Below are 24399 nucleotides of genomic sequence, written 5' to 3'. Positions count from 1 at the left end.
TTCTATGATTTATCAAAATAAAAAAAAATAGGTTTTGTTTAAAAAACTTGAATCTTACTACTGTACACACTACATGAAGCTCTTTTTCAACATGCCTACAAAAAATATAATCTTTCCTTTAGAACACAGACATAACACTGTTTTGTAAGACCTATAAAGATTTAAAGGAACAAGTAATAGGTTTATTCCATGCAGGTTTATTCCACGTTTTGGCTGTGTTCTTTGAACGGAAGAACCCACCTGAACTACTTATAAAGATTTATAGTTATATAAAGCATTTACTGTCCTAGTGTGAATTTAAAATATTTGTGGCTTATGTTGGTCTATTATAATGGTGTCTCATAAGAAAACGTGGTAATGTTTTACATGTTTGAGGTTTAACATCATCACTATCCATTCATAAACACTAAATATGCATAATCATTTGACACTATTCTTGCAAATTATATTGCAGGCACACAATTATTCATTATAACCTCATACCAAAAACGTATTTACATATTTACTGTCAAAACATTAAAAAAATTACTTTCTGAGACAAGGCAAATAATTCACAATAGCCTTGCCTCCGACAAATTCTTAGTATCACCAATTGTTAAACTGTCATTAATTCAGACACTGTAACATTTATGAATGTGAATGTTCAACTTTAGGTGCATTAACGAACTGCAGTTAACACTCACAGACAAGGCATCTGCTACATTAGAAGGTACAAACATATTTAGACCTGTTCTACCTTCACAGGCTCACAAGGTGGGGGTAATGTACTTAATACTCAATACAAATTAAGAGATTCCTGAAGTTTTAGAAAATCAGTGGATCTTAACCTCTCAATTTCATGAGATTTCATTTAATCTGTAGTTCCTGCCTGGGTTATGTCAATAACTATCTGTGACAGAAAGTGAGCCAAAGCAACGGTGCAAATTTGTCAGAGTGCTCTGTAAGTCATACTTTCTGTTACTGTGGTATGTGTTGTAGTAGAAAGTCATATTATTATACTTAGAATTCAGTGAAATTAAAGATGTCTTATAATCTTTCTGTTGCCTTGACAAAGCAGTTTCGGCCTCTATGTAACAACAGTGGAAAGCAGCTACAAGAGTCCCATCTAAAAAACATCTTCCAAGGTTGGAACACAGACCAGGTAATTGTAACCCCATGTCCCTTCTGAAACACTACAACGATACATAGTGTAGTCTGGTTCCCCTCACTCATATATTCCCCTTCTGGTCAGAACAATGTTTCAGAGGTCACTGTCCATCACCCAAAGGATGATTATCCAATGAGGGATATATAGGTCGGATACCAGGACTATACCTGATAACATCCTAACCAATCATCAACTGTGATTTCATACCATAAATGTCTGCAAAAACTCATTTTCTTGGTTAACTCACTGGCTCCTCTTCTTTATCCAACTACCTTGGCACTCTGACAATAACTTTCCAAACTATTGTGATTGCAAGTAGTCTAAGTTGGAACTTAAATGTGATTTAGAAAAACAGAATTTTGCTCAATATCTTTTCTTCAACAGAAGAAATCTTGTGTTTCACAAACCAATTGTTATTTTCGCCTGATGAAGGAAACTAAGGCTAGATTATTTTTGTCAACATTCTGCATATTCAAGAATATTAAGTAAATATAGCCGGAATTAACCAAGTTTCTCCCACACATCTTACTTGTAGCCAGACCCAAGAAGATGACATTGTGCTCAGTTTTTAAAGACTAATGTTCAGATCTTTCTGATCTTTGTTGATCTATTCTCAGTAAAGATCTCTTCTCTCTGCAGCAGGATAATCCCAGCACTGAGTTAGCAGCTGACAAGTCGGACCATGGACCAACTGAGCCCAGTTCCGTTCAAAAGTTTAAACTCATCAAGAAATGCATGTCTGACAGATCTTTGAATACAAAACTTCTTTATTCATAATTCTTGAATAATAATTCTTCTACGATAGTTAATGCATATTTACTTTTATGTGAGAATATAAATGTGATTAAACTACATGAGACTAATATTACCTAAGAGGTCGACAATAACATGTTATAGATAGCATATTTTAGCTTTAATGTTATTACCTCTTATCTCTTAACACAATGTACCTTAAGTGAATAAAGAGCCTTTCGTATCATAGCAGATAAGATTCACAACTATATTCTATTGGTTTTGTTGTTATACATGTTTTGATGTTCTATCAATAAGCTGTAGTTTGTACTGTTAGGTATCAAACATAATAATTTACTGTTATCAAACCATCTCATAATTCACCGTTCCAATTTCTAATTGTTACAGGTAATTAAAAACTCGCACATAGCTACTGCGTAGTCATTTCTTGCTAACAAACCGGTCTGCATACTTCCCCAACTTAGGAGATATCCCTGAATAATGGGGGATCCGCTCTCCCTGTGGTTCCAAGATTCTATGGAGTATGAGCATTCCTCTCCAGAAAAGATAAAGAGTTCTTTATAAAACCACTCTGCCATGTAGGAATGTGAATTAAGCATGGCAATTCTCAGGACAGGGAGAAGAGAATCTCTGCTCCACAGACAGGATCATAAAATTGGGGGTGTAAAATTGATAAACTAATAGAATTCAAACCAGATAGATCTTAGAATACAGAGTGATCCCTTTAGTGGTAAGATGAGAAACACCTCCTACTAACTTGAATAGCAAATTAGAATTTAGAACCAATAAAAAAGCATCCGTCATTCTTCATTGGTAAACGACTGCAAGAAGTACTGGATGTGTGGCAATGTGGCAATGTCACTTATTTGAGTCCCTTAAAAAAGGGAAAACTCAAAATATTAAAATATCATACCTATTCAAGGACAAACTGCTATGCCTGTTGAGGGTCAAAAGGGAAACGAGGAAAACACAAGAAGTTCAGAAATTAAAATATCAAACCTGTGAGAATCACACAGGAAAAAACAGAAGTTTTAAAGAAATCCAGAACATTTTGCCAAGATCTTCTGAAGGAGGAAATAAAAAAAATGATAAAAATGAGAAATATGCATATCTCAAATCTGAATTGTCCAACCAGAATCCTGACGTATGCTGGGCATACATTCGAGGTCAAATTCTTCCACGAGGGTGGGTACCTTCAAAGCGGAGGTGATGGCACCGAAAATTTTTGGCGCGCCCTCTCTTTTAAAGCCCTGGCCAAATACGAAGACAGTATTTACAGTTATAATTCAAACTGAATTAAAAACTACACATCCCAGTTAACATGGCGGTGCTTGTGATCCTTAAGTTTAACCAATGAAAAAGGGTGAAAAATCAGTCACATGACTTCCGGGGTGAGTTGGGCTACCTCAAACTGTCAGTTACACAACTGTGTATGACGCTGAAGCCACTCATATTTGGCTTTTTAGTTATGGAGGTGGGAAGATGACCCCCCTCCATCTGGGTGCCCAACTTGTCGCCATCTTTAACCGTTCTGTGTCTGAATCGCAGTAGGGAGAGACACGTACCAAAAAAAGTTAATCGCAGCTACAATACAAATATATTTTGGTGGTAAGGGAGAGCAAAACATCAGTATTCACTGCTAGTAATCAGTGTAAGATTTATAGTTGTAATCTGAGCCCAAATCTAAAGTTAAAATCTCAACAAACAAAGTAATGTAGGAAATGCGCATTTTTTTCTGCAACAGAAATAAACATAGAAAATAAATCCTTTCTGACATCTCAAATCAGTTTCGATCAAGGTCTCCAAAATGAAAAAGAAAAAGAGCAATTACGTTGTGTTTATGTAGAATAAGTGATTAGATTTATGAGCAATCTAATTTCTTATTCCTTTAAACTGACATTTCAGCTGCAAAAGATCACACCAGAGACAGCACTATCTCTGCATGTCATAGACGTTCAGGAAAGGGTGAAATAAAGAAGTCATGTCAAGTGCAATAATTTGGTGATCAATAATAACAGTTTAATAGCAGTTGTAGGAAAAGAAACAAAAGATAGAGAAAACAAGGTTTTTATGGCTAAAACTAAAATTCAGTCTGCAAATGAAAATTAAGGACGTTAAAGTGCTAGAGACGAAAATAAATGTAAAAATACAAAAATGCACATGAGCAAAAAGTTTTAGAAATGGAGAAGGTGTTACTTTGAAATTAGCAAACAGAAAAAAGCCATGACCAGACAGTGCAGAAGAGGGATGCAGGAACACTTGCAAAAGCTTAAATATACAAAAAAAATCACAGAAAGTTACAAAAGAACAAGCAAACATTAAATAGATTTGGCTTGAATAATCAGGTGCATTTCTGGCAGGGAGAATATGAAGGTTTGATGGGACAGAGAGTCAGAAAATTCGCACAAATAAAAAACAGCAATTCTGTCAGAGAGCCTTATATGAATTAATAATAATTAATAATAATAATTGCTTACACTTATATAGCGCTTTTCTGGACACTCCACTCAAAGCGCTTTACAGGTAATGGGGACTCCCCTCCACCACCACCAATGTGCAGCATCCACCTGGATGATGCGACAGCAGCCATAGTATGCCAGAATGCTCACCACACACCAGCTATCAGTGGGGAGGAGAGCAGAGTAATGAAGCCAATTCATAGATGGGGATTATTAGGAGGCCATGATTGGTAAGGGCCAATGGGAAATTTGGCCAGGACACCAGGGTTACACCCCTACTCTTTTCGAGAAACACCCTGGGATTTTTAATGACCACAGAGAGTCAGGACCTCGGTTTTACGTCTCATCTGAAGGACCGAAATAGCAAACATGGTTTCAGGGAGGGCTTCTAAAACAGTTGGACATTCAGGTAGATTGCCAGGTGAAAGGATTTGTAAATATATTTTGTTAAAGCAAGTCAGTTTTTTACACCACATAAAAGACATTTTTCCAAGAAAGTAATTTAGCCTTTCTCACTAATGAAACCACTAAATAAAGACATAAATATAGAAATCTAAAGATTTTTTAATTCACTGTTGGTAGCAGGATGAACTGTCAGGTTGAGCTAAGTGTATATTTTGTGGCAGAGTTGCTGCAAGAAGTTTAACAGTGAAAACAGGTTTTTAGAAATGAGTCATTTCAAGACTATTTTCAGAAAACTTATAAATCTAGCAGGATAGAGAAAGCACAGAAATAGGCAGTTTGATTAGTATGCAAAGCCATTTAGCAAAGAGGGTGTGAGAAGAGTCACAAACTAGTATACTTCAGATATGTTTTTCTGAACTAGGGAAAATCTGATCAAGTTTCTCTATAACAATAATATAAAACTTTAGCAAAAGTAGCAAGTAGTAGGACCACAGACTATAAAGTAAATACATACTGTATAAGAAAGACAAGCAGTTAGAAGTGCTACCGAAATAAGAAAATGAAGCAGATACAGACACTAAATAAGTTTTCTGAAAAGAAAGGTTTTGAGGTTAGATTTAAAGGCACTCAGGGTAGGTGGCTCTGATATCACTGGAGATACAAATCCAGAGCTCTGCGGTGCAGCTAGAGAAGGTCCTGTCACCCACAGAATGTAGATGTTCTTGAGGACAGCTTGAAGACCAGAGTCAGGTGGCCACAGGTTGCAAAGTGGGGAGTAGACAGATAGGTACTGAATGAGGATGAGGATTTTGAAGTTGACTCGAAAACTGATAGGAAGCCAGTGCAAGAACTTGAAGACAGGCGTAATGCAACCCGGTCATTCTGGTTGTCAAATTCTGAACATATTGGAGATTGCTCAGTGTGGATTTAATTTCCCCAGTGAACAGGATGTGCATTTATTAATTCTAGAAAAAAAGCCTTTCTTGATTTCTCTAGTTCCCTTTAAAAGAAACTAGTACTACAGAGTACTACATTGCCAGAATTTACATATGATATTTGTGACTAAAGCAAATTAACATAAGCAGTTTTTGAGGATTTAAGTTTTGGCTGAGTTATTGCAGGGTGTAAGACTATAGATGTAGGTAGGAAAAAGATAATTTTGGGAAAGTTAAGGAATACACTGATAACAAGAACACTTCCTAAAAGGGTTAGGCATACTTTTGACAAAATGACAGGAGACGTTATAGACTGCAGAGGAAGATGATGAAGTTAACAGACTACATGTTTACATTGATACTGAAATGAGGATTGTATTTTAGACTTTGTGTAGTTGCTAGCATTGAACTGTGTGTTGGATGCACATAAATTGAAGGATTGGGCAAACATAGCTGATGCTGATTTTATATTAAGATTATTGATTGCTTAATATTATTAATTATTAACATTATTGATTTTAAATGTAATATTATTGATTACTAATAGTTTATGCTAAGACCCAACGTATTTAGATGTATTTAAAACAATGAACTAATTTTGACATAACAATTCAGAAATACAATCAAGAATAGTTTTGTGGTGTTTTTATAGATGAAATCTTTCTAAAATGTATAACAAAATTAAAGAAGATTAAAATCTGTAATCTTTCCACGTGTAATGTCATTAGAAAGTACAATAAGTTCCTGCTTTGTCTAACGATGGTATCAAAAAATAATCTAAGTGGTGAGAAAGCTGTGCTTAATGATAATTAAGGGACTTAGAAGTCAAAGAAAATGATTTACGTTGTTTAATTTTAAACACTAAGTTATTGCAGACGCAATTGGTGCCATTCGCACCCCGCTCTATGGAATGCTCATTGTGCAATACTGAGCTCCATGCCTCCTCCCTGTCTCGATGCCGCCTCCCCCTCTGACAGAGCGCAGTGGGCGGTATGCTATTTTCAGAGCCTCTGATTGGGGGGGAAAAAAGACCTGCTGATCTGTCCTACATAACAGGACGTTTAATTAAACATTTAATTAAGAAGTAAAAATCTTACAGTGTACACAAAGATTCTTAGCTGATCACGAGGAAGAAAAATCACCCGTTTTTCTAATAACCACATAAAAAGTGGTTATTAACTATTTCAACCTGTTTTTTATAGCTTTTTATAGTCATGCGATGTCTAAGTTAAGCAGGAATACATCATTGCTTCTTGTTGTAGATTTCTTTTTTAAAATTTAAAAAAATCGTTTGCCAAGCCTCCATGACAGATGTGAATAATTTCAGGTTCAGAAGTCAGATCGCAGGAACTCAGAAACAGGGGAAGTCAGTATGCCCGGAAGGAGAAGTAGTGGCAAAAACCTCCATTGTAACGGAATCAAAGTTTGAAACGCTGCCCGACCTCTCCTGTCTGCAACAGATCTACTTGTGGGACACAGCGCTGCCAGATCAGCTCCAAAGCCAGGTCACATTGCACCATTCATTGAAGAATTCTTAAGGATGCCTACTTCCCCACCATCAAGTGATAGGAACACACCAAGCCTCTCTAATTAGCACTCTTCCCAAGGGAGTAATTCATTTTTGTGCTTGGATTTTATGCGAGATAGCGACATCTTAATTTTTTCATATTAAGTAATATAGTATCACCTCAATTTAAAATTATTTTTAAACATTTATCTGTTCTATATCTGAGGTTAGAAAAGTGAAAGTTACTTTCTTTTTCAACCATTACCTCAATTTGTGCCACATGTCTTTTGTTTGTATTATTTTTATTCATAGCGAGATAATCTATTTTAATAACATTTTAATAAAATAATAAAATAAAGCAGTTCTGAACTTAAATCATGGAGATTAACCTCACTACTTTCTCGAATTCAGGTTGTTAGGCACTGTGTCTATTATCACATTAACCTGATTTGCAGAGATCATATAAAGGTTGGTTTGGTAATTATCTCTAAATCACAAGACCTGTCTCTCTGTCTACCTCTGTTTCAATAACATCTAGGACACACAGTATAGGTCTTGCATCAGAAAGTGCTTGCAACGGGGTCCAAGGTTTAGTCACAAGTGCTGTTCTCCTAGAATACATACACGATTGACTGGAGGTTCAAACAACACTCCTAAAACCATCTGATCCTCATCCCTTCCAAGGCAGAGCTCAAATTAACTGCTTAGGTATCTCTCGGCTTTCCAGCTAACAGCAACTCCTGTGACTTGCAGCACATTTGCATGATTGTAGTAATTTCAACAAGACACACACTGCTCCTCCAGTCAGTGCTAAATGTTCTGTGAGGGACAACTTGTCAAAAGACAATCTGCAGGTGAGCAAATAGGAGGAACACATCTACATGTCTCATTTTCTTTCAAGGAGATACAGGAATCACCATCACAGAACTGAAGCTTAAACAAACAACTGGTAATTCTAAATTGCATGACTATAGAGTAAAAAAAATCCACATTTTTAGAAGGTTTTCCATTATACAGGTTTTGAATCTGTATACAAAAAACAAAACACCTTCTGATCAGCTCTGCATAAAATGTTTGTCCAAAGAGGGAAAAAAAAGACCTTAAATGCAAACGTTTTTAATGTTCTGTCTCATACAGAGTAAAATTTAAAAGGAAGATTAAAAAGTACATACATCGTCATCTTGACTGGGGGATAATTTGGAAGGAACTTTTGATGTTGCTGCCTGAAAAAATAAATAAAACATCAATTTAGACATTAGAAGTTCAAGAAGAACAAACCAAATGGCAAACGACAACAAAAGATATAAAAGACTAAGTAAGTTACACACCCATGTAAACAAGTGCATAAAATAAGCCCATACAGAAAAAAAACAGTGACATCCACAGAGAGAATAAAGCAATTGAGTAAACAGAATTTGGTTGCCTGTAGTTGTGTAACATATACTGTTATGTAAAGTAAACTAAACAATAATAAATAAACTTGCATTCTGTTGGATTATATACAGTGACTATAGAATATCTACACAATATACTGTAGATAGAATACCAAAAAGATTTTGTGGCCTAAGAGCCTTAAATCAAGACACAATAAATCAGAATTCGTTTTACGTTTATTTAAACATTGTAACATAAAAGATATGTCACATAAGTGAAAAGCATTAACCCAGACATTCCGAAAAAAAATTACAATTGAAAACCTAGAAAAAATGGTTTGGGTAAGAGTGGAGAGGGTGTATTGATAAAGCCCAAAAAAATATCCTTGTTTCTATGTACTGGGGAGACAGATTCTTACAAAGAGGCATACAACAAAACCAGAACTTTATCTTAAATTAATATTTTCCTGAAACACTCCTATCTGTTTCTGTGGGTCTCGTTGTATAGCTGGGTCATTTTTTTCAGATGCATGAATGAACTGTAAGAACAAAGAACAAGATACGTGTAGTCTTACATCTTTTTCAGCCTCTGAAATCACAGCCACAAAGTTGTCAGGGAAGACACCCTCTCTACCATGGAGCTCTCCTTTCCACCAACCTGGCTCTCCTGTGCTCTAGAAAAACAAAAAACGACCAAAACAAACATTCAGGTTACAAATTGGGAGAAAATCACTTAAAGTGAAAAATCACTTAAAACCAAAGTTCTCTGATTTGTTTGACAGATGATCTTGAAGAAGCTCATTCGGTTGGCATTATCAATACAGTACCTTTAAACATTTTGAATAACTGAATCAGGTTCCCTTAATTGTCCCTTTTCAAAAATTCAAAAAACTCCTCTGCAAAAATCCCATTAAGTATATGATGCTCCTTTAAGCAATTCAATTTTCAAAATTATATTAACCGTTGATACAAATACATTTGAACAAATGCCACTCTGTTGATTTGTAAATATTTGTGACATTGCAAAAAAATAAAATATTCCACAATGGGTGTGTTGCAGAAATCTGCAAAGTTTGTGTATCTCATGCTATAAGTGGAGTTATATTCCAGAGATATGACATGGGGGGCCATATTTAGTCTGGAAAGCATTGATGAGAACTACGTCACGTTTTCTTGCTAATATGGAAATATTATGTGTAGTGCAAATAGAATGAAAATGTTGGGAAATACAAGATAATTTTTGCTAGCCAAATGCTAAACTTGTAATTTACAATTTATGCTGAATGTCAAAGCAAAATAGCAACTGCAACTGTACCATGGGATAAAAGAGTTCCTTTAAACTACACAAAAACATGTTTTAGAAGATACGGTTCAGCTATTATTCTGAAATAAACATTTAATCAACCCAGAGGGATGGCAACTGATATCAAAGGGAACTAAGAATGTTTTAAACAAATATGTAGTCTAAAATAGAATCTTAAGAAGAATAATGATTTTGTTCAATAAATCTGCTCCTAGATTTATTTAGATTACATGCATTTATGTAAATAACAGTCCTTGGTCAAACAGCTCAGGCATAATAGATAACATAAAATAGTTATTTTATTATATCAGTTGAACTGTGCAGCAATGTTGAAAGTCACTTTTAAAATGCATCAATTAGAAGCTTCACCATGGATTGTTACTCTTGGTAACTATTTCATCAGAAAACAAGAAATAACCTAAAAAGTCCACAAGGACAGGAGTTTCACTTTACTGTCAACTAATAATAGTTGGTATTTTTGTCTGAGGTTAAAAAGTTGTTTTCTGCATTGCTGTACAAAAGTATCTAGTTCTAAATACTTTATGTATGATTGTAATCTTTAACAGTGATTTGTGTTCGTCAAAAGTATTCCTGTGAAAACTACTGCAACAAACTAAGATCAATGGTGTGAGAACTGCACAACACAATGCCCAGCTACACAAAGTAGAAAAACAATCACAACAGGGATTAGCAGGAAGGTACTAAACAATAAGCAAATCATGTCAACAGGAAGCATCCACAGGTGAAAGTTATTTACAGGAAACTTTGCTGTAAGAAACCTAAGCAGAAATGGATTGAGATTTGATAGTTTGTGCTACAATAGAAGATGTATACAAAGTTCATCATGCAAAGATGATTTAAAAATTATACATTTCCAAACTGTATTAAATCTCAATGGATATATATATTTGGCAATGAAGTGAACCAAAACAACCTGCGACAGTCAAAGGCCAGACAAAAGTGCACAGTTCATATTCAGTACTTCAGACAAGTCACTGAGCAGATGTACTACCGATCTGATTTTAACAGCCTGTTGAATCTCATGAACATAATTCTGTAATTACCTGGCTTGTAACGAAATATGATGGATAACCATTAAGATTAAAAAACTAACTTGACAAAAATGTTACAATATGCTGTGTATGATTATCACAATACTTATCAGAGCAGATAACAGCGCAGCTACAGAAAATACAGCTTATTGTTTTAATAATGATCCAATCGAAGAATTTGATGCTAAAGATTCAGTAGGTAGGTTTTTTACTTATGACTGAAGAATAAAGTGGTTCAAGATGATTAATATGTTTGAAGTGCACCACTACTTACTCTCTATGTGAAACATACATTAGGGAACAACATTCAACTGGCTATTCAAAACCTATGTGAAAGTACATAATACTGGAACCCAGGTGAAACTATCTTTTTAATGTTTAACATTTTTGTTCATTTCATTGTGGTATGTGTTGATATTTTAGCACCCATTTTGCTACAGAATCTGTAGAATAGCTGATGAAGACAGATTACTGTATCACTTCTTCAAAGGAGAAACTAAAAATAATCTAACCCAAAAAGCATTTAGGTTATTTTTTGTGTAATAGCCACATAGCATTTCACGGAAATGTTAGGTAAAATACGACGTACATAATTCAAAATAACATGTTCCTGTTCACTTTCGAGACTCTTATCAAGGTAGCTGATGCTCAATTTCTAGAACAAGACAAAGCACTGAAATTTCAGAAACCAGACATTCATGAGTAAATGTGGTACTCTGCAAAAACATAATAACGAGGTGCGTGGCCTTACCTTGTTCAGTATCAGTATAATGTCACCCTCTTTTAGGCTCAGTTCATCTTCATTTGTTGAATCAAAAGGAAATAAGACCTTGCAATATTCTTTTAAAAAAGAAAGAAAAACTGTGGGTTTTCAGCTGAAAGATCATAAAAATTAAAACAAACATCCTTCACAGACTTTAAAGATGCAGTTTATTACATTTTATTCTATTTACACATTAATGAAACAAGCATAGGGTTTATGCTTTATGTTCCATCTTGTCTATGATAAACTGTGAAGACATACTGTAAATGCCATTCTCCATCATATCACTGTCCTTGAAATGTACTGTACACGGAGGACCCATATCAGAATCTTCACAGAAGAAATCTGGTAGACTAAAAGGAACTCTAAAAGCAAAAGGCCTTCAGGAGAAGAAAGTAAAATTTAAATGATTTTTAAAACCTATGTCAATGACATAAAATTGTGATGATAATTTTTATTATTTGAATATTATTAGATTTAATTGGTTACATTTTCATATATACAAACAAGCTGCAGCTGGCTTTTCAGACCTGCTAGATATTTTTAGGAATATAATGAAGGATGAAAATCCATGCATCTTGTTAATGACTAAGATAAAGGACACAGGATTTTTTTCATACTGCTATTTCTTGTCAATCAACATTATTCTACTGACTGGTTTCAATCAAGCCTAGTATTACAAATCATCTTCTAGAAACGCCTTTATAGCAATTTCATATGTTTTGCTTCAGCAACTGCAGACCATAACATCTCTAGATGGCTCTTCTACTTTAACATAAATAAGTATGGAAAATTCAGAGAATTTTACTACTATGCATATAGCTTCCTTTGACAATGAAGTATGACTTTGCCACACTGGAAGTAATGCATGCAATGCAGGGCATAGCAGACATGAAGTAAAGTGTACTGCTAATGTCTCTAAGTAGCAGTAGCTGATGTCTAGGACTGCTTAGTAAGAAACACAGATGCATACAGAAAAAGCTTAGCAATAGATCAGTGATAAGATATTTAAACCAAGAACCAAATCCAACAGCTTCATACAGATTTTCAAATCAATCTAAAAAGGTTAGTAAGACCAAGTTAAACTTCCTCACATACTACACTTACCTTTAATTTTGTTATCCCCTTCTACTTTAACTGACTCTGTCATACTCAAATGGGCAGGCTTTGCAGCAGATGGCAATGATGGGAGTGGCTACAATGAAGCAAATCACAGGTGGATTTACTAACACAACAAAACCATGCCACATTAATACTGGTATAGCTTGTATGGAATCGAATTTAAAATTTCCACCAAGGCAAAAAAAAGAAACAAGATGGAAAAACAGGATGCCACATCAGGTGAAGGTGAAAAATAATCAATGACTGATACACTATTCTTCACATGCTAATAATACTCAGAGCTATTTCACTATAATCACAATTTGTTAAAGCCATGGAAGAATATGTTATGGAACAGAGTTGCTGGTAACTGTCAGTAAGTCATTTTGGGCAAAAAGCAAAAAGGAGCCAAGTGTAGTGAGTGAAAAGACATGTTACATGCTGAGGCTGTCAAAAAACAATTTAGATTTTCAATCTGAAACCAATTCACAAGTTTTGCACTAGTCTAAAAAAAATCAGGCAGCTGAGCGACAAACTGCCTCATGCGTTTAGAGTTCTTCTAAAACTGAAGGGTTTTTTTAGCTTCTTGGGTTCTCTGATAAGAAAAGAGCACTTGCAATCTGAATGAACAACGATGTACACATAGAAACAAAGACCACATTCATTTTATTAATAATAAAATGTGCCAAATAAACCAATACATCACTATATAATTAAAAGTTTCAGAGTAGAACCAGCTATATTCAAATCAAAGCTTGACTTTGTACCAAGAAGATGTCTTGTTGGGGGCAGGATGAGAGAAGTATGTAGTGTGCACGCAAGTGTCAGGAACATGACCACAAGTGACAGTTAGATGGTTAGAAATGTGAAAATCTCTTCACCTGCTTTCTGTGGCTGCTGTGCCGAATATTTTTTGGCAAAAAAAAATCAAATTTTGTCACAGAACTTGTCATTTCTGAGAAAACCGCAGGTAGAATTTTGGTTTATGTAGGTCTCGCAGATGCTTTCGGTTAAGTTTGGTTTGGACAAGCGGTGGTCACAGTCACACGATTAGGTCACTGCCTTGTTCCCAGGGTCTTGGTAAGCATTACAAATGCAATGTCAGCAACTTTTAAGTCATATTTCCAGGACATTTGAAGGTGACTATTGGTCATGATTTCATCAGGTGTAGCAGGTATCCTCACATGACATATTCCTCATTGGTAGTTTATACTTGAACAATTACAATGTAGATCATTTCTTTTAAATACATACTCATGACTGAAAGTTTGGTACACATCTTTGAGAAGGCAAAGACTACTTTTCATAGGAAGTTCTGTTACACTTCCATAATAGAAACAAAACCAACATTAAAAAATAAGGCTCTAAAGTAAGTAAAGCAGAAAAGCCCAATAATAAACAATTCCTTCTAAAAATAAAATGGAATTGCCTAAGACAGGGCAAAACAGGACAGTTAAAGTTTGTCTCCCCGCACTGCCTAAACACATAATGAAATGGTGTTCTTTAAATGTACTAAACCTATAATTATTATGCATCATACTGTTTTAGAACGAATATATGACTCAGCCTGTATTTGCAGCGCAACAGATTTTCTGAGCAGAAAACCGAACAACAGAAATATTTAAGCATAATTAGTAACATAAGACAGCTACTTAAGCAAGATTTGGATCCTGTCTTGTGTGGCTCCAGGGCTTTCACTGTTTTATTTTAACTATATATGGGACATCTGTATAACTAGGTGCAGTGAATTAGATAATTGCATTGCTATTTTGACAAAATCAGCTCTGGTAAACTTTTAATTCTACTCTATTCAGTTTCCACTCAAATGTGAACAGAGCTTTTAAAAGTGACAAAAAGTACACATTATGTACACTGGTTACTCTTAATTTATGTACTAATTAATTCATTAAGTAGCAAAATGGTGCAAATGTGATACTCCACAGAACATATATAGAATAAATTATCAGTGTGCCTTACATCCGTAGTAACCATTAAAATACAGTATATAAGAAATACAAAACTGTATTTCTGCTTAAATCACATTAAAAAATCTCTATAGAAAAAACATTTTCAGCCCACAACACTGTTAATTTTATAACTGAAGAATAAACAAAAACAGGTCGAATGAAAGTTAAATAAAGTAGTCTACTCACAAAGTTCTCATTTGTCAGACTTTTTCAGCTTAACTCAATGCACTTTTTGTTCACTTACCTTTTCTGACTTCTTTTCTTCAGACTCAGAGCTGGGCAATCGGACTTTTAGTTTCACCGACCCCTCTTTGAATATATCTCCAAAACCTACTCCTCTGACTTTTTTGGGCTGCGCTACAACTCCATTATCAGACACCGGAGAGGCAAGTGGAGAGACTGGGGTGCCAGCTACGAGGCTGTCTTTACTGGTGTTCTCTGCAGAGACACAGTAAGACAACACTGATTAAAAAGTCAAACTTATAGCATTACATGTCTAACCACATACCACATCTGACGAGAGAGGCTTCAGAGGAAGTAAAAAAAAATAATGTGAGCAGTCTTTAAGCAGAGCCATGATCACAGCATTCCTGCTTAAGGCAAAAGGGAAGAGTTTATTTCATAACTACAATTATCACATTTGTCATGACGTGTCTTGTAATGTTTTCCAGGGAAAAATCCACAGGACAACAGGTGCTGGACCAAAAAATGGAAACATTTGGGTATATGAGGGATACCAGGTATATTGGAAGCAAAAGCTTCCATACTGTCCTGTCTCACAGGATAATTAAATAACACTCTAGTATGGTCCAGGTCAGATAGTGGGCAGGCTTGGTTCCTGACAATAATGGCTAGCATGGTGCCAGGAGGAGATCCCCCTGTAATGCAAGACATCTATATAATTAATTTAAACTGCAAACCAAAACAGCAAGCCACTGTTTATCAACTGACTGAAAAGTTCTACTTTGGGTACCAGCATTCATTAAAAATAATGAGCTGAGAACGCCACAGATTAGCATACAATAGTCAAGCTGCTGCACACAAACTGCACATCACACATGGCAATGCACACTTGCAAGTCTACTGGTACAAAAAGCACAAATTACCAAGCAGTGGAGAAATGGTCAGGTGAATCATTCTTCACCATGTTCCTCATAAACAGATGAGTATACATACAACACTGTTCTCTACAGCCCTAAGTGCTCAATTTCCAACAGTGAAGGGCTCTGGTGTTGCTGTAATGCTGTGGGGTGCATTTTCCCAGCACAATTTGGGTTTCACTCATTAGATAGCAAAGTTAATGCTAATCATAACTTAATGGAAGAAGCTGACTGTCTTCACCCCATGCTGCACTACCTCTTTCCTGCCAGGAGGGGTGTCTTCCAGGGTGTCTCCCTGCCCCCACCCACAAAGCAAGTATGGCTGTCAAATGATTTCATGAGCATGACACTGATGTTATCCTTATGTCATGGCCTTTTCGATCACTAGATGTAACCCAGTCGAGTTCTTATGGGAGATTCTAGAATGACATCCTGAGACAACATTTTCTACCTCCATTAACGAGGTGCAAGATGACTTTCTCATGGAAAGAATGGTTTCACATCCCTCCATCAGAATTTCAGATGCTGGCAGAACAGCTGGTAGACTCTATATTCTATAGAGCATATATACACATGTACTGGCTGCAATTGGTGGCCTAAAGTCCTATTAATTGACTTTACATTGGCATTTCAATTTTTGCATGTCCATCTTTATTTGTTAAAAATTCTTATGCTGTTTTGCAAGCACTGCAACAATGTACATTTTGAAAATGGGTCATCTTATAGCAGTAGTAACAGTGTGAACTTGATTAAGCCCTTAACATTAAGACATGTCAAGTAACTCTTTACCAGTCCCACTTCATTGAAAGTTTTTAATTTGTGTTTTTCAGCCTTAAAAAGATTCCAATTAGGGAGCTCTAGGTAGATGTGAATTATGACTAATTTATTACACATTTCCAAAGCTATTGATCAGGCACCATATATCATAACATTAAACTAATCTTGGGAACTTTATCAAATAAGTAGAACCAGAAGATAAATCTCATTACTCTCCAGAATATTTCTATAAAAATGGAAGAATTCTTTAAAAAAAAACTTTTAAAAACACATTTTAAAAAATTTCAAAGTAAAATCACACTTGCAAATGTTTAGGGTGGCTTGATGTCCCATATTTTGAATTCCAAATAATATATATCTCATTACAAAGATTAATATTAATCAAAACTTGAATATTAAAACTGGACACTTATGGATGAAAGACATTAAATATCTGAAAAAACACCAAAGAAAAATTAAAAACTATAGTATATGTATAAAAAAGTAACATTCAATAGGAACAGGAAACCTAAACCATCTGTATGCAATAATATTGGTTCACATACTTACAGAATTAATACACCTGTCTCTTTAAGATACCGCAGTTTGAATTTTAAGTAAACATTCAACTATGAAACCAAGAAGTTTTCTAAACAACTCAGTGATAAAATTATAGAATAGTGCAGATCAGGAGAAGGGTATAAAAACAAATCAATGGAATGTCTTCCATTTGAGTGCGGTTTTAATCACTGAGTGGAAGCTGTACTGTACCACCCAAACACTGCAAAGATTAGGTCTTCAAACTGAGCAGCCAGGCAAGTCATAGCAAGAGTAGCAAGAAGAAAAACTTCACACAGTCTGCAGTCTGTGTGCGTCCTAATGCCCCAGTATAGTGTTGGGGACACTATACTGCAAAAAGGGTGCCATCCTTTGGCTGAGACCTAAAACCGAGATCCTGAATTTCCATTGTCATTAAAAATCCCAGGGCATTAATCAAAAAGAGCAGTGGTGTTAACCCCATTGTCCTGCCCAAATTTCCCCTTGTCCATTACTTGAGCTTTGAGTGGAGTGTCTAGAAACGTGCTATATAAGGATTATTATAAATTTACAGGAAATTGACACTTCAAATACTCTGTAACACAATTAAGTGATACTGCAGATGTGACAAAAGGTCTTCCGATCAGACAAGACAAAATTGCAATTTTCTGGTTCAAAGATTTATGCCTGGCACATCAATCAATGCCATCACTGCTGTCAGGCATGGCAGATGCAGCATTGTTACTGGGTTACTTCTCATCAGTAGGGACTGGTATGCTAAGGTCTAAAATGTTTGAAAATACAATTTTCATCAGGACAATGACCCAAAGCAAAAGGCCAAACTTACAATGGAGTGCCTTACAAAAAAGAAGTAAATGCTGTTAAATAGCACATTATAAGTACTGACTTGAACGCGACAGAAAATCTGCGGTATGATGTAAACACTGTTGCCCACCAATGATACCCAACCAACATGAAAGAGCTTTGAGACTCCAAAGCAAAATGGGAGAAATGCACTGGTGTGCAAAGTTGACAAAGACTTTTCCAAAAAGAGTCGCAGCTCTAAATGCTGCTGAAGGTGATTCCACCATATACTGACTCAGGGAAGTGAACACTTATAAAATCAAATGTGACAAAATTTAAGGCATGTAATGCAGAAAGGTAAGACTCTCAAGAAAAAAATACAATACTGATCAACCGCATTTGAGGAGATTTTAAAAATTAAAAAACAGCAGTTTAGAATAAGCTTAGAATTGGCAGCTTCATACTTCTTGTGAGGAAGAACAGCAACATATTTATTCTGAGCTAGGCTCAGAGTGAAATAGGAGCAAAACGTTAGCCCTTGTGTATTTGATATGAGTCTGTGTATTAACAGCAGAGGGTGTGTAATGCTGCCAGGGTCTGCACAGTGAAAGAGCAGGCACAGTGCTTTAAGCGAGCTACTTCATATGTGTGAGTACAGCAAATGCATTAACAACAGCAGGCAAGCAGCTGTATTTTGTGTAAGGCAAGTTTCGTCACTCTTAGTATTTGTAAAGTTGCAGGTGCCCTGTGAAGGAAGAGTAACAGCAGGAATCTCAGAAGACATGGGTTGAAGAAATGGTCATGTTCTTATTTGAACGAACTCCCGAAGGAGTAAAAGAACAGTAAAATAACATCTCATATTTAAAGAGGCAGCCCATTTCAAAGTAAGAGAACAAGTATGCATGCAGTGAAGACGGTGAGATCTGGACACCGGTGGAAAAGCATTCGCCTGGATACTAGCCTCTGGCAGTGAGTGGTCCAGAGAACAGGGATATCAGAGTGGGACCCTCACTATATAAATGCAAAACACGAAGTGGCAAGTTGCACTAGTAAAAACTGAACGAGACAGCGAAGACCGGGAGAGAAATGCATCAGAAGCTATGAGTAATGCTAGTTGTGTGTAGAGGCAGTGGTGGCAGGGCACGACAGAGGTGCATTAGCAGCTGCCAGTGTATAGCCTAGGGTACGAGGTTGAGTTTTTATGTGAGTGTTGTAAGTCTAGGGCATAGAACTGAGGTGCTGGAGACTGAGTGTGTTGTGAGTGTGAGACCCAGCCTGTTGACAGAGAGTGGAGACATCAGCCTTGGAAACTGACCTGGAAGTCCGAATGCTGACTGGTTGAGAGTGAGAGAACCGGTAGCCACTGCTGAGTGAGACTTACAGCATGGAGAGGTAGGATCCGAATAAGAGAGGGAGCAGGAGGCTCCATATGTGGTGTTTAGGAGTGGTAAAGGCTCCTAGAGGAAAATGCGCGTATGAGTAGAAGACTCTGAGCCTGAAAGTTTGCAAGCCAAGAACTCAGAGAAACTTAGTGCTTATATGCCTTTTGTCCTGGTTATTCCGATGAGGGGGCATTTGTGATCACCACTCTCATTCTCACTAAAGGAAAAGTGGTGAAAAAGTTTTATTAATTTGCTGTGCTGGGTGTGTTATACATTCAGGACCATACCTGATCCATGCATACATAAAATAAAGCATAATAAAAGATCCCATTAGAACACATCAGACAAGGTGTCACACAACATAGGTATTTGATTTTTCTTTGCAAATTTGCAGGACATTTAATTTTTTCACTCAAAGTTTCAACACTCAAGTTTGATTTAAAAAATACTCACTTTAAATATTATATTTACATAATTAGAAACTTACAGAAATGTTAACATTACTGTAATTCAATAAAATGGCATATTATATTAAGGGGGTTAATAAGTCAGCAAAGCACTGTACATGTTCTTCATGATTATAAACCTTCCATTTATTTTTTTTAAATTTATAAATCCACTCTTCATATCCTTCTTTTGTGCTGATTTGCCATAATTGGTAAGTCTTATTTCAGTGTCGTTCAGTTTATTTTCAATGCACATGCTTCATATTGTGTGAGTGCCCCTGTACATCACCAAATTAGCTGGGAACAAAAAATGCTATCTAGATTAAACACTTTTACTTTCCAAAGCATCACAGCAATACATGACCAACTGTAATATCAGTCCATTTTCTAACCACTCTATCTAATACAGAGTCAAAGGAAAGCAAGCAACATGTGCAAGGCAGGATACACCTTGGATGAGACGCCAGTCTATCGTAGGGCATACACAAATACAAGCATGCAAACACTCTCACCAGGGACAGTTTTCCCAGAACGCAATTAACCTATCAGTATGCCAATGGACTGTGGGGAAAAAAACAACACAAATGTAGAAAGAGCACATAAACTCCACACAGACAGCACCCCAGGTCCGGAACTGAACCCAGGGCCATAATAATAATAATTATGATAACATATTAAAGACTACATGTTTGTTAATGTAACAGAAAATACATGCGTACCTGACTCATCTGAAACATCATTCATCTCATTATCTTCGGCTGGTTCTATTTCTTTCACAAAATTAGATGGAAACAATCCTGATTTTCCATTCATTGTTCCACTCCACCAGCCCTCTTCAACCTGAAAAAAAGTTTTTATAGAACCATATATAATCCACACTCAAGGCAATATTACCACTCTTGTTTCTAAAACACGATTGGTAACTCTTATTGGTAAAAATCTTTAGAAATATATCGAATTACGTTTAGTAGCTTAACTAAAAATATAGGATATTGCCCCAGCAATCCACAGAGTTTGCGGTAACATGACATTTCTCTGGTACTGCTTGCAAAAAGCTCATAAATGACTGTTTTGAACTTAGAAGGTCTGCTAAGTGGAATACCATAGTGAGGATGACTTTGAAGGCAAAACATTAGAAATATTTTTACAATAAGCAGATATAAGAACAAAAACTATCACAAGTAACTTCTGCTTTAAACACGATCAGTCAGACCTTTACTGATGGTCTCAAAATTGTAACCAAGGCAACAGTTGTGCTATTTTTCTTTTTTCTCAAGTAGAAAAGAACAGGACTCTGTATGACAGTCTTCATTTACAATTAAGTAATGCTGAGCTTATTGTTCTGTTGACAATTGCCCTTGCGTTCCATTTTTTAAAAAAGTTAAAGAACAAGTACTTCAAAAAAAGCTTGTGTACAATTATCATAGTATTTCAGAATCAAACTTTTCCATTTTTATTACCAACAGGGTTATTATCCTCAAAATTAAATATTGAAAAATTTACAGAATGGTATATGTTTGTGTAAAAACAAATATTAAACCTGGAAGTTTGAAATATATTAGCTTCATGGTATGTGCTTCATTTACTATGAAGAGCTGTATATGAGAAACTGATTATTACACTCTGAAATAAATCTTACATTACATTGTATTACAAAACATACTACTGATTAATAGTTAAGTTAACAGTAATAGTGGTAAAATCGCAAAATATTCCATCTTAGTATATTTATTTTGGTCTTCTTCCTCAGTTACAACACAGAACCTGGGACACTAGCCTGTACCTCTACCCAGTCACCTTTATCATTATACTTACAAGATAACTGTTGTTCTTTCAGTAGTATATCTTAAGGTACAGCACTTCATCCTGTGACTAAACTACCTTCACATTAAGGACATTCATTTTTGTATTCTAGAAAAATAAAATGCACCCGTGAATAATTTTAAATGTAAAAAACTCGGTACACTTTAAAACAAATTCACAAGAGCACTGAATAAACTAGTGCACAACAACAAACAGATGTGTCACAAGGCCACTTGAGACTAACTCATAAAAAAAGATACCTCTTCATTTATATCAATGACGTCTCCCATTTTCAGTTCTAGCTCATCTTCATTCTGAGGAAAGTACTCAAAAAGAGCTCTGCATTGTCGCTTCTTTGATTCTGTAAATAAAAAAAAATGAGTGAATACTACTAATAATAATTGCTTACACTTATATAGTGCTTTTCTGGACACTCCACTCAAAGCGCTTTACAGGTAATGGGGACTCCCCTCCACCACCACCAATGTGCAGCATCCACCTGGCTGATGCGACAGCAGCCATAGTGCGCCAGAACGCTCCCCACACATCAGCTATCAGTTTAGCTTAGTTTTTCCCAGGAGGGCTCCCATCCAGGTACTGACCAGGCTCACACCTGCTTAGCTTCAGTGGGTTGCCAGTTGTGAGTTGCAGAGTGATATGGCTGCTGAATACTAGATCACCCAGTCCTTGCAGAACTAATTCCAATATACAACAGTAATGTCAAAGTCTGTTACACCTATTGGTATTGTTTAGAACTACTTGTAAAACATACCTTCCAGGAAATGCACACCCAAAACAATTCTTAAGCTGACAAACTATTAATTCTCAGTCCATAAGCCACTGGCCGCAAGAGTTGACATTTCAGCAAGGCAGTCCACACCTCTTTAATCAAACACAGCTGTACAGTACATGAACACTGGGAACGTCTAGCACACAGAATAGAAAATGTTGCTAAACTTGACTCATACTCAGAACTAAACTGCAGGCACTGTGGCTTAAGTTTTAAACTTTACAAAGCCTGTGCATATATTATTTATATTTTAGCATGTCGGATTTCTTAAGGTTCTCTGTTTTATTTTCATGCAAGCAAAATGTTAGGTCAGAGTCTGAATTTCATGAATTCAAACAAACTTACAAACTGAAGTAAGGTTTTATTAATGTAAAGTTATTGAAGTTACATTAATGTTTTTTGATTTCAGTTAAGAACAATAATTTCAATAAATTACAGAAACCTTAACATTATTCAGGAAGAAGGAAATGACTGATCACCTTAAGAACATACATTTATAAGAATGTCGTATTCTTATATACATAATCAGGACTATAAATATACCAAAGTTTTGTATAATAAAATTTCAGTACATTGAAAAAATATTTTTTTTCAACAATCATTTGCATTCTTTTAATTTTTTTATATCAAAACCAAAAATCAAAAATATTTTAGGATAAAAAAGCCATTGAATTCAAGCTTAAACTACACTTTAGGTTTGTAAAACAAACTTTGAAACATTTTACTTTAACAAACTTTAACACAAAAAATGTTTTCCATAAGTTGTGTTGTAGCTAAATACATTAGCAGCCTATGAACATACAGAATAAAAAAGTAAATATACAGCACAACAATAAGAATTACTAGCATATATAAAATTTAAATCAAACTATTTCCACAATTATGAAAATTCAATCTATTTCCATATCTTCTGTGGTCATTATTTCAGTGTTAGTAAGATTTCTCACATAGCACTTCCTTGTCTTTAGTTTAACTCTTCAAATAAAAATTAATAATGGTTATTTATCTTTTAACGTGCGCCTCCTTTTTAAACACAAATGTCTTTTTTGCTCTATTACTATGGTGCAATATCTGCATTATTTTCTGAACTTTATTTTGTCCTTTGTGTCAGAATTAACCTTTTTGAAATGAAGCGATGTACACCAGGAAACACTTTTACATGACATATACTCTACCGGTTAAAATCAGATACAGTAGAAAGATCTCAACTTTTCACTAAAGAAAGTATTGACGACAGTCACAAAGATCTACACAGTTCATACATTTGTCCAAAAATCACAGATTTTCGTCATCTTTAAGGCAGTGGAGCATAATTTAATTCCCAAAGTAAAATACTGGGAGGAGTGATGATAAGCTTTTGACAGGAAAACATGAAAATGTTTAGAAGTGTCAATGATGCAAAAACCAATGTTAATGTCTTAAGGAAGTAGAAGTCTTACTTTCAAAGGGGAAAAGGGAAGCAAATCTATAAAGAGATGCACAACTTGCTGCAATGTCATTTTCTGCTTTGCTGTTCCTGTTTTTGCTACTGCAAGTCAACTGCAAGGTTTAGAAATGTACTTTTCCTTGTAGCTTTCAATTTCTTGATCAGACAGGCTAGACCTCTGTTCAGACACTTTCCTGACTTGCCTATAAAAAGAAGCTGCTTTCAAATATTTTCTTTTTTCTATGTAGAAGTGATGAATAAATGGCTGAAGCACTGACTTATAGCCCCAGCAACAATTGCTACTAATCCATGTTAAAACTCATCTTGGATATCTTAGCTCTCAGTATTTGCACTTGATTTAATCCATGATGTTTGATGAGTTTATCACAGTTTATTTTCATCTCCCTTCCTGCTGCTCCTGTTTGCTTCCTCATACTTTTGTATAATCTGCAAATTTAACTACATACACAACTACATCAGAGTCTCAATCAATGGCACTGATAAATTGTATCGTAATCAAGGATTACTGGCAATCGGACTATGACAGAAGTATAAATTTATCATAGCTTAAAATGCAAATGTATCTGTTT

General features: G+C 35.5%; 1 protein-coding gene across 1 annotated transcript in view; it reads right to left on the bottom strand.

The window, feature by feature from the left end:
- cd2ap (CD2 associated protein) overlaps positions 1 to 24399 on the bottom strand; it is a 91075-nt gene that overhangs the window by 33888 nt on the left and 32788 nt on the right. Inside the window, exons 4-10 of the mRNA XM_088905539.1 lie at positions 21854 to 21954; positions 20510 to 20630; positions 15010 to 15203; positions 12805 to 12892; positions 11686 to 11774; positions 9155 to 9253; positions 8379 to 8429 (exon numbers count right to left, since the gene is read on the bottom strand). Of these exons, the coding sequence (XP_088761665.1) occupies positions 8379 to 8429; positions 9155 to 9253; positions 11686 to 11774; positions 12805 to 12892; positions 15010 to 15203; positions 20510 to 20630; positions 21854 to 21954 (743 nt within the window). The remainder of the gene's footprint in view (positions 1 to 8378; positions 8430 to 9154; positions 9254 to 11685; positions 11775 to 12804; positions 12893 to 15009; positions 15204 to 20509; positions 20631 to 21853; positions 21955 to 24399) is intronic.

This window comes from Atractosteus spatula, chromosome 2 (genome assembly GCF_055471065.1).
Source record: "Atractosteus spatula isolate fAtrSpa1 chromosome 2, fAtrSpa1.hap1, whole genome shotgun sequence".
NCBI lineage: Eukaryota > Metazoa > Chordata > Actinopteri > Semionotiformes > Lepisosteidae > Atractosteus > Atractosteus spatula.
The sequence above is the reverse complement of the archived record's forward strand: the minus strand, read 5'-3'. Positions and strand labels throughout refer to the sequence as shown.